This window comes from Apaloderma vittatum, unplaced genomic scaffold (genome assembly GCF_000703405.1).
Source record: "Apaloderma vittatum isolate BGI_N311 unplaced genomic scaffold, ASM70340v1 scaffold28110, whole genome shotgun sequence".
In the NCBI taxonomy this organism is placed as follows: Eukaryota; Metazoa; Chordata; class Aves; order Trogoniformes; family Trogonidae; genus Apaloderma; species Apaloderma vittatum.
The window spans coordinates 41,917-54,816 of NW_009696770.1; the positions used below are offsets into that span (position 1 = coordinate 41,917).

At 49.0% G+C, this 12,900-nt stretch overlaps 1 protein-coding gene across 1 annotated transcript in view; it reads left to right on the forward strand.

Annotated features, from left to right (window-relative positions):
* Nucleotides 1-5,762: 5,762 nt before the first annotated feature.
* Nucleotides 5,763-12,900, forward strand: part of GNAO1 (guanine nucleotide binding protein (G protein), alpha activating activity polypeptide O) — a gene marked incomplete at both ends in the record, with an annotated part of 63,245 nt that continues 56,107 nt past the window's right edge. Inside the window, one exon of the mRNA XM_009876240.1 lies at nucleotides 5,763-5,904. Coding sequence (XP_009874542.1) covers nucleotides 5,763-5,904 — 142 coding nt within the window. The remainder of the gene's footprint in view (nucleotides 5,905-12,900) is intronic.

Genomic DNA, 12,900 nt, shown 5'->3' on the forward strand with positions numbered 1-12,900 from the left:
GCTAAAAAAAATCAGAAAAGTTTGCCAAGCAAAAAATAGATTTGTATGTGCGTTTGTTCCAAAATTCTTCACATAAAATCCACCTTGGATCAGTCTTTCTGCCGTGGAAGGGCGATGCTGCAGAGGAGCACACAGCCATCCCGGCTGAAACTCGTCGCCGTGGCACAAGGCTCTGTACAAAAGCTGTGCAATGACCTTGAAGCCCCTTAATTTTGGCCCGATGAAGGTTCCTGCTCTTGCAAGAACCGGACCGTTTGCTTGCGATACGCTTCGAGTGTAATAATCTCCCGGTGATTTCTTGCCTGGTGTTATTCAAGCAAATCACTGCAATTTTAGGGATGCGCATTGATATGGGGAAACTTCATTCAGCTGGAAACATCTTGCTGATTGAAAGTAAATCACCTTAGGTAAAACAGAAACAGTATGGGACTTTTTTTTCTCGGGTAGGCAATTGGAAGTCCCTATGTATGTCTTTTACGGCGCTGCAGACAGCTTGAAGCCACACCAAGTTCCCTGAATTTAGCTGGAAACATTTCAGAGGCAGTGGCTCGGGGTTTTGGAGTGAAGGCAAAGGGCAGAAGATGAGGCAGGGCTGTGCCAGTCAGGAGCGGAGATCCTGCCTGCGAAGCTGGGAGAGGGATGGAGGAGAGGAAAGGATGGAAGGAAGAGGAGAAGAAGGGGTGTCCATCAACCAGCTCCGCTGCTGAGCGCTCCCACCTCTCTCCCTCTGGCACTGAGCAGGGCAAGTTTTGTCAGACGAAATGTCTTCAGACCAGCCGTGTTTCAGGAGCTTCTTACCACATACTTGCAGGCTCTGCTGGCGCCACCTCAGGAATGCAAACACTTCTCCTTGAGAGCTCTTGGAGGGCAGGTGAGGTACCAGAACACAGAGGAAAAATATAAACATGGCATCTATCTCTAAATATAGAGGGAGAAAAGAGGAGTAAGAATTATAGACCAGTCAACTTCTAGAAGCTTTCAAGAGAATTGAACTATCAATCAAACAATTTGCTAGCACCTAGGAGATAAAAGGGAGATGAGTGACATCCAGCATGGATTATACAAAAGTGAGGCATGTTAAACTCATTTGATTTCTCGGTAGAAGTAGGAGAGGAACAGTTGGTGCCATATCTAAATTTTGGGAAAGGTTTGACGCAGTCCTACTTGACTTTCATAAAGCGACCTGAGAAAACAAGTGTGGATAAAACTGCTTCAGATCCTACACAAAAAGGAGTGAGAAGAACCAGTCATTCCCAAATAATACAGTTAGTGGTGGCTTCTGGTCAGAGCAGAGGACTCTGTCAGCCAGGACTCTGCAGGGCTCTAGGTTGATTTCCTTCAAAGTTTTCACAGATATTAAAAATAGATGAAAATACATAATTATGGCTGGCAGGGACATGGAGCAGGGAGAGGTCCTTCAGCACATCGGAGGATACGATTCACAGCTTAAAATGGTCTTGGCAGGTTAGAGAAGTGGGGACTGGCTCTAGGCTGGGGCACCGTGCCTCAGGAAGGACCCAGCTGGAGAAGGCGTAGGGAAGAGTCATTGCAGTTACTGGAGCTGGCTTAGGCTGGAAGGGCTGGAAGGAAAACATCTGAATAGCTTGGCTGAAACTGGAGGGGGAAGCGGGGGGCAGATGTAGCCTGTGCTCCAGGAAGTTTCCAGGAGAGATCGACAAATATTCCCCCCAGGAGAGACCAGGGCAAACCGGCTCCTTGCTGGAATCAGCCCAGGCTGGGATCCAGCCCTACCACACTTCGACTGAAGGTGCCGTTTCACAACTGCTGGGGCTGTGCGTGTCAGCGGGGACATACAGCAAAATCATCTTTGCCTTTGCCTTTTTAATACGTTGGTTTCGTAGTGAAAGGCTGAAGGCACGTAAGTGCTTTGTTGAACAGGAGCCAGAGCGAGCTGCTATGCAGAACGCACCCCCAGTTTCCAAGTATTTCATTTATTTTGTAATTAAGCAATAATCACTGAGGCACTGGGCACTTCTTCAGGATTAATGACTTGCTGGGGGATGGCAGAAGATCTGATCTGCAGTGGAACCATTTTCCCCAGCAAACACCTGCCCTGTTACCCCCATTCCGAAAAATGTGTGTCAACATAACATGCAAACATCTGGGGTGTGCTGTTAGCAGCTGGGGGCTGGGGAGCGGGCATTAATAGGTACGTTAGACAGTCAGGTTGCCTCAGTTGTCTCTCACCATCCCATTTAGAGCACGGTGTTTCATTAGTCACTTGGTGAATGAAATGGCTTTTTAATTGCTCGGAATCACTTTTTTAAATTACAGCATTGTCTCCTCCCCCCTCCACAGCCCCAGGGACTTTTTAAATCCTGTTTCTTCCTTTGCAGTGAAGAGGACCAGCTCTAGGATGGCAAAAGAGGAGCCTGCCTGCAGCAGTTCCCTTTGTGTTTCAGACGCAGGACAAAATATGAGCCATTTAGAAAACAAATTCACACTTTTAGTGCTGAAAATCCTCTGTTCCCATGAACTTGTGGGTTGCTTAAAGAGTAGCCCACTCGGCCTGAATCTTTAAAGACTCCCCAGCCTTGATGCGCTGCTGCTCACTTCCTGTGAGTTCCTACACGCTGTGTATTTTTAATAGTGGCAGCTCAGCAGAGCACCCAAACGTCACCGGTTCTGGTGCCCCGCCGCACATGGACTGGCTCAAGCCATCCCCCAGCACAATAGGTGCCTCTCAAGAGTCTGGCCGGAGCTTTAATATCTTCTAGGCAGTAAAGCACAATAGGAGGCAAGAGGAAAGGTGTGTCCCAAACGAGTGAGCGGCAGCGTGAACGCTTCCAAAGGACTATGGAAAAAGCTGCCACGGGAGTCCGGCCTTCGGATCGCCAAGGCAAGCAAGAGGAGAAACATTTGCTCAAAGCATGTAGGACAATAAACCAGTTCATGGTGTCCTAGCAGGCTTCGGAACGGCACTAGTCAGGGGGGATTTGCTCGCTCAAATATTAGGTAATGTGCTAACTGCGTGATTGATTAATCCGTAGGCACTTCCTACAGCAAAACTTTAATACTGGCATCCGCAGTGCTGCTTTCAGTTGCCGTGGCTGCTTTCCCGGAGAGATTTCACGGAAGAACAATCAGGGTGTTTTTTCACCACAGTCTTTTCTGCCCCCTTTAAAAGTAATGCTTTTATGTCTGTGCTTTGAACGGTGTCAGCGTGCTGCCCAGTCAGCAGTATGTTCGCTGGGGGATCCCAGAGCCACTCTCCATCGCTTAATTCTGCCCCTTCAGCACAAGGAGCCCTGTTACTTGATAGGGAGCTCACTGGCTTGGAGTAGTTAGAAACACTGAGTATTTCAGAAGCCAGAATGTCAGGCAACACATTCGTGGCACAAAGCCAGAGACGGTTTCAACTCTGAAGAAGACCAAAGCTCACGTCTTTTCCTCTATGGCTGTTCAACCTTCTTTTTGCCTGATCGAGCCCGTAGCTGATGTGTGTCAGTGAGAGGTGGAAACAAAGCCCGCCTGAGCTGTGGGCACCACTCCCAAACAAATTTCAGCTGTATCCTCTTGCACTCCTTACACCACCCCTCATGCCCATCTTCTTCTCACCCCTTTCTTATCCCCATCTTACTTTTCCTTCTCTTAGTTACCCCAGAAACAACATTCAGTCCCCCCTGCCCCCAAATCCAACCCGGAGCCAACGGAGCAGAAAGACTGACTTCTTTCTGGTGACGCTTTTGCTAACTAACCGTCTGCCTGTCTCTCGCGGGGCCCCTGCTCTGCCCATCTTTTTGCTGGCGTGCCCGTAGCTGGCCAGAACTGGCGCTGCACAGTTCTCTTGAATTCAGACAGGACTGATGCAGATCCTTGTGCTTTGTGCCAGCTATAACTCTTCAGGTCTGACCACAACTTTCAGGAAAGAACGCATTTCCCAGAAGCTCAGCAACTTGCCTGAGAAACAGTAAACGATCCATGAGATGCAGGGCTCACACACAGCTCTGCTGGCCCCGCTCCTTCCCCGTCACCCAAATGCTGCTACCCCAAACCTCAGCACAGGCACTGGATTCACGCCAAATAAAAGTTACAGAGCGCAAAGTCTGCTACTGCCTATAACTCTTCATCAAAATCAAAACTAGCCATAGAAAAAAAATTGGCAAATTAGCGAGTCGGGATTTGCTAACTCAGAAAGGTTGTCCTCTGCCCCTGCTCCTCTTCTCAGCCTTGGTGAGACAAACCAGCAGCCCCTTGTGCCATTTCCATCACTCTGGCACCATTCCCCCTTCCCAGAGCTGGGAAGGCAGAGAGCTCTGCCCAGGTCCTTGGACCAGTAGCTTAAAAATTTCCTGGACACCAATTAATCAGAGCAACTGCCTGTCTTGGGCTGCCTTTACTTGTAGTCCTATTTTTCCAGGACTCGGAGGGTGATGGAGCAGCTGCTCCCAGGAGGTCGGCGTTCAGCGAGGAGAGAGCAAGGCTTGCAGTGGGGGAAGCAGAGAGTGTCAGTAAACCTTGCCCTGAGCTTCACATCATGGGAAGCAGATCTGTGTGTTTGTCAAGCGTGTTTCTATCAGCCTTGTTCTGCACGTAGTCATCTGTTAATAACACGGGGCTGGCATCCAGCCCCGTTCTCCACCGCCATCCCAGCACTGTATCTATTGCAAGCTCACCATGATCCCCGCCAGCGCTCCCTCTCCCCGGGGGGATGCCAGCACTGGTCGAGGCCTTGGCTTGTGTGTATCCGATTTAGAAAAAAAAGGAAACAGAATTCCCGTTACAGGCAGTTTTTATCAGTGACCAGATCCGTTACTGAAGGGCTTGCTGTTGTCCGGTGAGATCTGAGGATGAGTGAGCAAGGACTTCATTTCAGCTAAGCAGATCATCCTCTCTGCCAATATTTAAGAGACAGGATCATAACTTATGTCTTCACTGGGAAGAATTATTGTCAAACACAATTAGCTCTGCAAATCCTAGCTGTTTGCTAGACACATCCAAGCTTAGTTCTTGAATTACTTAGAGATGAAGAAATTACAGGGGTCAGTCTTCTGACCTAAGCAAGGGACTGCAAGTACTCGCTCCATCAAATAGTTCTTTTTGCAGGGTTTAATAGAGGCGAACACACAGAGTATCCAAGGTGCAGAGCTGATGGACAGGGCTGTGGGTCTCATTCCAGGAAAGGATGATGTAACATGCTTTGAGGCAGCAAAACCCCCAGCCCTGCCTGGTTTTAAAGGAGAGGGAAGAGGTGTGGAGGGTTGTAAATACTTTAAGTCACTTCCCTGTCTGTGCCTGTGTCCCTGTGTGTACAGGGGCATTTTGACGCCTGTTACTTTTGTCCAGGAGTTACTGTGGAAAGGACTAGACAAGAACTAGGGGTTTCTATCTCTTTCTTTGGTGGTTAAGATCTGATCTGATGGACATTGTAAGCACTGAGTGTGTTTCTGTAGATCTTGGCACGAAGGGTAATGTAGGATCTGGAAACTTCCCCACTCTGACGGGTAAGCGTGCGAACACAAGGTGCTCCCTCCAGGCTCTGGCTTTTGGAAGGGAGGTACCATATGCGCTGACCCTGCACAAAACCTCCTTGAGAGAGAGCAAAAGGGATGCAGATTCCAGGCACTGGGCTCAGACACGCTGCTGGTGAACAACCAGAAAGGTTTGAAAAGAAACGCTGACTAAATTAAGTGAATCAAGCTAGCAGATGTGCTCTTCAAAAGAGCACAGCTCTCTTTTAAATGTCTCCCCCATTGAAACGACGTTCTCAAGAGGTTTTTGTCCTTTGCGTTTTTTTTCAGGATCATCCACGAGGATGGCTTCTCTGGAGAAGACGTGAAGCAGTACAAGCCAGTGGTCTACAGCAACACTATACAGTCCCTGGCAGCTATTGTACGTGCCATGGATACCTTGGGCATCGAATACGGTGATAAGGAGCGGCGGGTAAGTTACCATCACCACTGCTGGGGTACCGAGAGCTGAGCACCCAGAGATTCTGGAGCGCAAACAGGAGACATTTGCACAGCCGGAATACTTGGAGGAATAAGGACGGAGGGGGGCAGATGTACGTGCTCATTGTATGCCTGTTGCACGTGCAGTGTGTGCACCGAAGAGAGGCGTAGGCACAACTGTGTATGACATGTCATTTGTACACTTGTGCTAGGAAGTGCAGCCCCAAGGACCTCTGCATCCCAACAGCCCCAGTCTCTCATGCCCTGGCACCAGCTAGGCTGGTACAAAAGAAAATAAAATCTGTTATCTAGGGATAAGCTTAGGCAGAGGTAGTGACCGACTTGGGGAAACAGTGAGAACATGTGTCCTGTCTGCTGTGTGTGTGCTGGGTACACGGGCTGCAAGGAGGAACGTCTCAGGGAGAAGTCTTTCTGTTCTTCAAATCCTTTCCACCAGCCTGCTAATACAGGAAAGCTTTCAAGATTAACATAACTTTTGCAGGGGCTTGGCTGGTTTTTACTTGCACATCTCCCATTCAGTGTACTCAAACAGCAATTTCGCTTGCAAACAAGGGGAGGTGTTACATCAGTGAGGATCGTATGGACAGTCTCTCAGGCAGCAGCATTAGCGTGTGTCTTATCAGAATAACTATGTGATGTCTGGCAACCTTCTCATGCCACACACCTAGTCCAGCCTGTCCTTTGACAGTTGCTACTCTGTCCTTACTTTAACGAGCTCCCTATTTTTAAACAATGGCTTCTCTGTGAGGTGCCCCTGCCAGCCTCCACCTTTTTGCATTTCTGGCTCTGACCAAGCCCACGTGGAGAAACTCAGAGCCCTGGAGAAGTCAAGACCACCCTTTGGTGTACTGCAATCTTAGGGAAAGTAAAACTGCTTGGTTTCATTGGAAATAAAATAATTTCAGATTAAAGACCTGGTAAATGCAAAGTCCTGTATGCCACTGAGTTTGCCCTGACTATTTTTAGGAAGCTATCAAATGGCAGATGCATGACATACCCCAAACTCCTTGTCTGAGGGTTGATAATAAAAGCATTCACGAGAAAGGATGCCAAAATCCTGCTGTGGTGTTACTGCATGGAGAGGTACCTTATTTCTCACAATTGCAAAGGGGTATTTTGATTTCTTTGCATCTAGGGATTTTACCCTCAGGAATTCTAAATCCTGGAGACATTTCCATCCCAAACATAGAGATGATACCATAATGGAGTTCTTGTGAGCTTGCCGAGAACTAATGCTGATGGCTTTCGAACTGAATACATTAATCTGTTGATTACTCAGTGACTCAGCTCTCAGCAAGGCAACGTATCTTGTCTCAGCTATAAACCTATGCCCAGGAAAACAGAAACAAATCATTCTCCATGTCTGATAAATAGTCTATGGCAGAGAGCTTTAAAATGTAATTTTATTTTTTTTTCTCAATGCCTGAAGACCTAGTTCGAGGAGGGAAGCTCAGCACACTGCGTTAGTGCCAGGCCTGCCAGAGTACGGGCTGTTATCGAGACTGCCAGGAATGAGAGATGGAGTACTGGGCTGCACAAAGTGTCGTGTCCGTTCCTATTCCTATGGAAAAGATGCCAAATGTTCCTAGGATCATACAATAACTCAGGCTGGAAAGGAGCTCAGGAGGCGTCTAGCCCAACCTCCTGCTCAAGCTAGGACAGCTGTGAGGTCGAACCAGGTTGCTCAGGGCTTTATCCAGTCGGGTCTGAAATCCTCCAAGGATGGAGACTGCACAGGCTCTTTGGGTGACCTGGTCCACTGCTTTACTCTCCTCACGATGGGAGCTTTCCCCTTATGTGTCATGCGAATCCCTCTTGTTTCGATTTATGCTTAATGGCAGGAGGGATCCTGAGTTACACCTTGCAAAGCAAGAAGGAAATTAGATTAAGTCCTCTCCAAACTAGTTCTCCCTAAGGTATGTAGTCGTGGAGGAATTACTCCCGATTTGCAACAGGTTCGTGCTGGCTGTGTACGGACAAGCCTGCGACAAACCACTGTGACCCGAACAAGTCTGGGAGGACCGGTTCAGTGTTACCTTCCTCCTTTGTAGATGGGAGTAGTATTCCTTCATCCAGCAGTAGACAAAGGGGAAAGAAACCAAGTCTCTTGGGCTGTGGCCTTCCACTTGCTCCTTTCTCTTAGTCAACCTCCACAGAAAGTTGCTGGTATTAGTATGAAATAGTATTTATTTTAATCTTAGAAAGAAGCGCGTGGCTCCTGCTACCCTGCTTTTGTTATTAATGCACAGCTGCTATAAAGAGAGGCCATTAACCAGGCGATTTGTTGGGTATTATGCTACATGGTTCATCCCTTTTCAAGCAAAGCGCTTCTATTTTAAAAGTCATTCCTCAGCCAAAGGTTTCCAACGCAAATCTTTTAGTGGGGGATTTTCCCCTACTCATCGCTTAAGCCCCCAAGAGAGGGGAGCTCGGGATGGGAAGCTGGGGCTGCGGCTTCTCCAGCTTGATTCAGCAGCAGCAAGGAGGGGGCACGGCTCCAGGACAGGTTTTCCCCAGGGACTGCTTGGATATTACAGCTTCTCCCACCTCAGCTTCATGGAAGATGCATCTGCACCTGTATCCCTTCCAAATGGCACCCTGTCAATGTTTGGAGCAAGGAAAAAACCTCTCCTCTACTTAATAAATGGTAATGAGATGATTTGTGCTTTTGTTATTGAGGCAAAATAACCAAATCCTCTCTCACCGTTCTCAGTTTTCTCCTGCCCTTAATTATACCTCCAGTATTTAGTCTAATAGAAGCGAAAAACTGGAGGAAGAGTCCAGACTAAACCTCATTGCTTGTGTCAAAGTGAGATCAGTGTAGGAAATACGACCCAAAAAGACAAAACAAATCACAAAAAGCACATACTCCAGGTCTTGCTGACCCTCTCTGCTGATAAGAACCTGTCCCCAGGCTAAGAACAAAACACTCTGCGTGTAGGATTTCACTTCTGCTCGTGCCTCTGGTTCAGGGAAATGGGTTTCCTTGCAGCGGTGCCTGGCTCGTGGAAGGTTCACAGCCTGCAGGCGGGTACACCTCGGTCCTTGTTTCATCTCCGTCGTCCCGCCAGCTCATGGCACGTTATCACCATGCCGAGCCCAGAAGGTCAGTCTGAAACTCCAGAAAAGCTGTGCAAGGGCAAAGACACAAATCCTTTACATATTGAAGGTGAAAAAGGAGCAGTCAGTGAGGAGACAGAAACGGTGTCCATGGGTATTCCTTGTCTCTGAGACCATCGCTGCCCCAGGCCTGGATCCCTGCCTAGCCAAGAGCAAGGGGTCACACGAAGAGGCTTGGCCCTGCCTGGCTGCTCAGGACCCTCCAGGTGGCCCCGCAGGGCAGTGCTCAGGCCTTACCTTTATAAGCAGATTAAGAGGCAGGAAGGAGTGAGGCCGTAACAGGTAGCTGCTGGATTAAACGGTTCTCTAGAGTGCAAATGTATTAATAAAGCAAGCTCCTGGCTGCTTCCCTTTCAGTGTACCCAGCAGAGCGAAGGGGAAGTGGAGATTTAAAGCCAGGAATCAGGAAGTCAGAACAAGTGCTGGGATCTGGTCAAGCAGGAGGGGCAGGGAAGTGGTCAATTTTTATCTCTCCATTCGAAGAGCCAGATCCCACGCCCGGCTTCTGAAATCCCAACCAGAAGTAGTGTACAGTCTCTTCCTTGGCGGGTCAGGGCTGACCTCAGAAGCTGCTTGGAAATGCAGCATCTGCAATCCCACTCGGGCAAAATGCCAGAGCTGCAGCCAGGCTGGGAGGTGTGGGGGTGTCCCCAGCTTGGTCCCAGGCTGCAGTGAGGCTGCCCAGGCAGGGGCAGGGGTGTGAAAACAGCTGTAGAGCATGTTCATATTGCACAGACAGAAACAGGCGGAAATTGTTTGGAAATTACTCGACAGAGAATCCCAGTATCAGTCGCGTGGGTCAGGTACGAGTGTCGGAGGTGCCAGGGTCACAGGTCTAGCGCTTGGGGTCTGGAGGTGGCAGGCAGTGAACTTCAAATGGATTTTTTTCTTCCCCAGTGGGAGTCTAGCAGTGTCCCTGCTTCAGCTATGAAAGGGAAAGCTTAAAAGTTGCTGAAGTGTTAAAAAGTTTTGGTAGGGAATTTTTTTTTGTTTCAGGCCTTGTATTAAGATGTATCTGTGGTGACCTTATCCTGCGTACAGCACGTAACTGCTGAACTGTGAGCTAAGCAAAGATGTACCTGGGACGCTTTAGAACACTGGATAGTAATATTTTTTTCAAAATCAATCTGTTTAGTGTCACTGAACAGCCCACCCGAGGTGACTGGCAAAGGGGGACACAGTGCTTCTGAGCAGCAGGGCACAGCAGAAACCCAGTGCTTCCAGCCCCATCCCCTCTGTCTGGGCTGAACTGGTCAGACTGGGGATGCAACCACTGCTTCCTGCTGCCTTCCAGTCGCTGGAAGGGAGCAGTGTGTGGGAGGAACCCTCTTCCGTAAGGCCTGCTTCTGTGCAACCTGCTTTTTCTCTGGTGGCAGGGAGGCTGGATTAAAATGATCTCTAAGGTCCCTTCCAGCTTAGGCCATTCTATGATTCTATGATGATTCTATGATTCTATTCGTCAGCTCCAGATATTTGTGGATTTGAGTTCGTTTCGGACAGATACCTGTTTAGACCAGCTGGTTCCTACTGCATGTCCCTAACCCGAGCTCTCTGAGAAATACGAAAAAGCTGCTCATAACTTTGGGGAGGGCAGGCGGAGTTAATCGGGCACGGCCGTGCTGGTAGGAAGCCTCCGTTTGCTGACTGGTGGCTAAGGGGGGAGGGAGGCAGAATTCCTGGGTTTCTGCCGCTGCAGCAAGGATAGGGCCAGCCCTTGCTGGTCTGCCGTTGTAAGCAATGGGAACTTCACCGCCGTGAAGCGTAACTTAGGCCTGCCCTTTGCTAAGGTGTAAAAATCGGTCACTCGTTTCCATTAAGACCAAAGCCATCTCTCTTGCACCCTTCCCTCTTCGCCCCTCCACGAGGTGCATTCCAGATACCATCATTCATGTTTTCGAGCGGTGGAGACAAATAAAAGGCAGGGCATTTCTTGAGAGGTGGGAAACATAAACTAGAAAGGAAAGCACTTGTTGTTTTCACAGCTGGCCTTGTTGCCGGGGAGATGGTTGGCTCATTCAAGACAGGCTCCTTGTTGCTGGCTGAGATGGCCAATGTTCTGGGAGTCGTTGCTGCAAAATGAGGGTGTGGGAGAAAGACAGAGAGAGCAGAGAACAAGGGGAAGTCCAGCATAAGCTCATGGCCATGGTGCCTGACCCACAAGCCTCTCTGTGCCAATTCTGGAGGCTCTCTAACCAAGAGCTGCGCTGGCCACATCCCATAAATGTATTTTCCTCGTTTAGAAATCCCTTGAGCCCTGAAAATATCTCTAACAAATGATCACAGTAAAGTAAGAGCAGAGCATGAATATAGTTTGTGATAGCCCTTTGTGCCAACTAAAAAAGCCTGAAACAGCACACTTCCCTGCCTTTTCCCTGCCTCTTGGGGAGAGTCAAACTCACTCAATGTCAGGAGAGATCTGTGGCCAGACTTGAGAGACGTTGCTTTAGACAAGCAGGGCTTGGCTTTGCGCTCCTGTGAAGCTGAAGTCGTGGTGAAGTCAGTGACGTACGATGATCTGCATAGAGCAAAAAAAGATGCCCTCACAAGCAGTGTCTGCTTTGCTGTAGTCATGCTACTAATAAAGATAATGTTTAGAAGGAGGCAAAATAAGTTTGTGTTGTGGCTATAAACAGCTTGCTCTCGCAGACAGAATTTAGCCTAGGAGAACCATCCAATTAAATAAGCAGGTTGTAGGGTTGGAGGCTGCCAAGTCTTCATGTCAAGTTTTACTCAGGCTAAGTTTGTCAGTCTGTCCTCCTTTCCAACTCGGGTAATTATGTCAGAAAACTGGCCATTCATTTAGGGCTGTAACGTGACCTTCGCTCTGGCACCTCACGGGTCACGGCTCTTTGTAGGGCAGCAGCAGCGATCCTGAATGACGCTCAGGATCCCAGTCTCCTGCAAACGTGTCCCAGTGCTGTGAGCAGGAAGAAAACCTGGGAAAGGGGGATGATACCAGCTCAGAGGAAGAGGGGAAGGACAGGGACTCAAACAGGAATAGCCTAAAAAATGTAATAGCAGTGGGAACAGCTGGGTGCTGTAGGCAAGCAGCTGATCTGCACGGACACCACTGCACCCAGCGGCACTACCAGCCAACCTTTCTTCCAGCAGAAGACCTTCAATCGCTGACAGAGCTCTGAAAAGCCCAGGGTGGCCCCATGTACCCAGTTTTAATTAAAATTCCTAAAGAATGAAAAAAGGCCGTGCGAAATGAAGCCGCAAGGAGGAGCCGGGGCGAGTGGGCGGCAGCCGCGTGGTGAGGAGTAGCGCACGTTGTGTGGCAGGCGGCTCTCGGGAAGGTGCCACCTTGCTGAGCAGTTGATGTGCCGGCGTGATGTTTTTCCCATTGGTCCTGCTGCAGGATGCTCTCTGTGGGGTTGGCATGGCAACGCTGTAATCCTCACACAAAAGTCAACACTGCTTTTGGGGGTCTCCTGGACACGGTGGGCTGGTGGGGAATGCGCAGCAGTCGGGGCGTGGGGTGGCATGGAGGTTCACCTCATCTTCCAGTCGCTCTGCTCTGTCAGAAAACTGTTCCTAAGAAACACATTTCTGGGAAAAAAAAAAAAAAGATGTTTTGATGGGTTTCAGCATCATTTCTGAGTGAGCCAGATGAGAATAAGTGATGCAATCACGCCTTAAAATGCCGCTCAGATCTGTTCCTCTTGTGAGCACTTGGCGTCGGCCAGGCACTGTAGATTGGTGGCACTTGCCCTCCGTGCTGCCCTCCGAGCTCTGAGGTTAGCTTTATGGCTAACCATCCTATAAAACCACTGACCAGAACAGATGCCATCAATTCAAACGAGCCTTTTAATTTTCTTTTGAAGAAAAACAGAAGAGGGAAAGA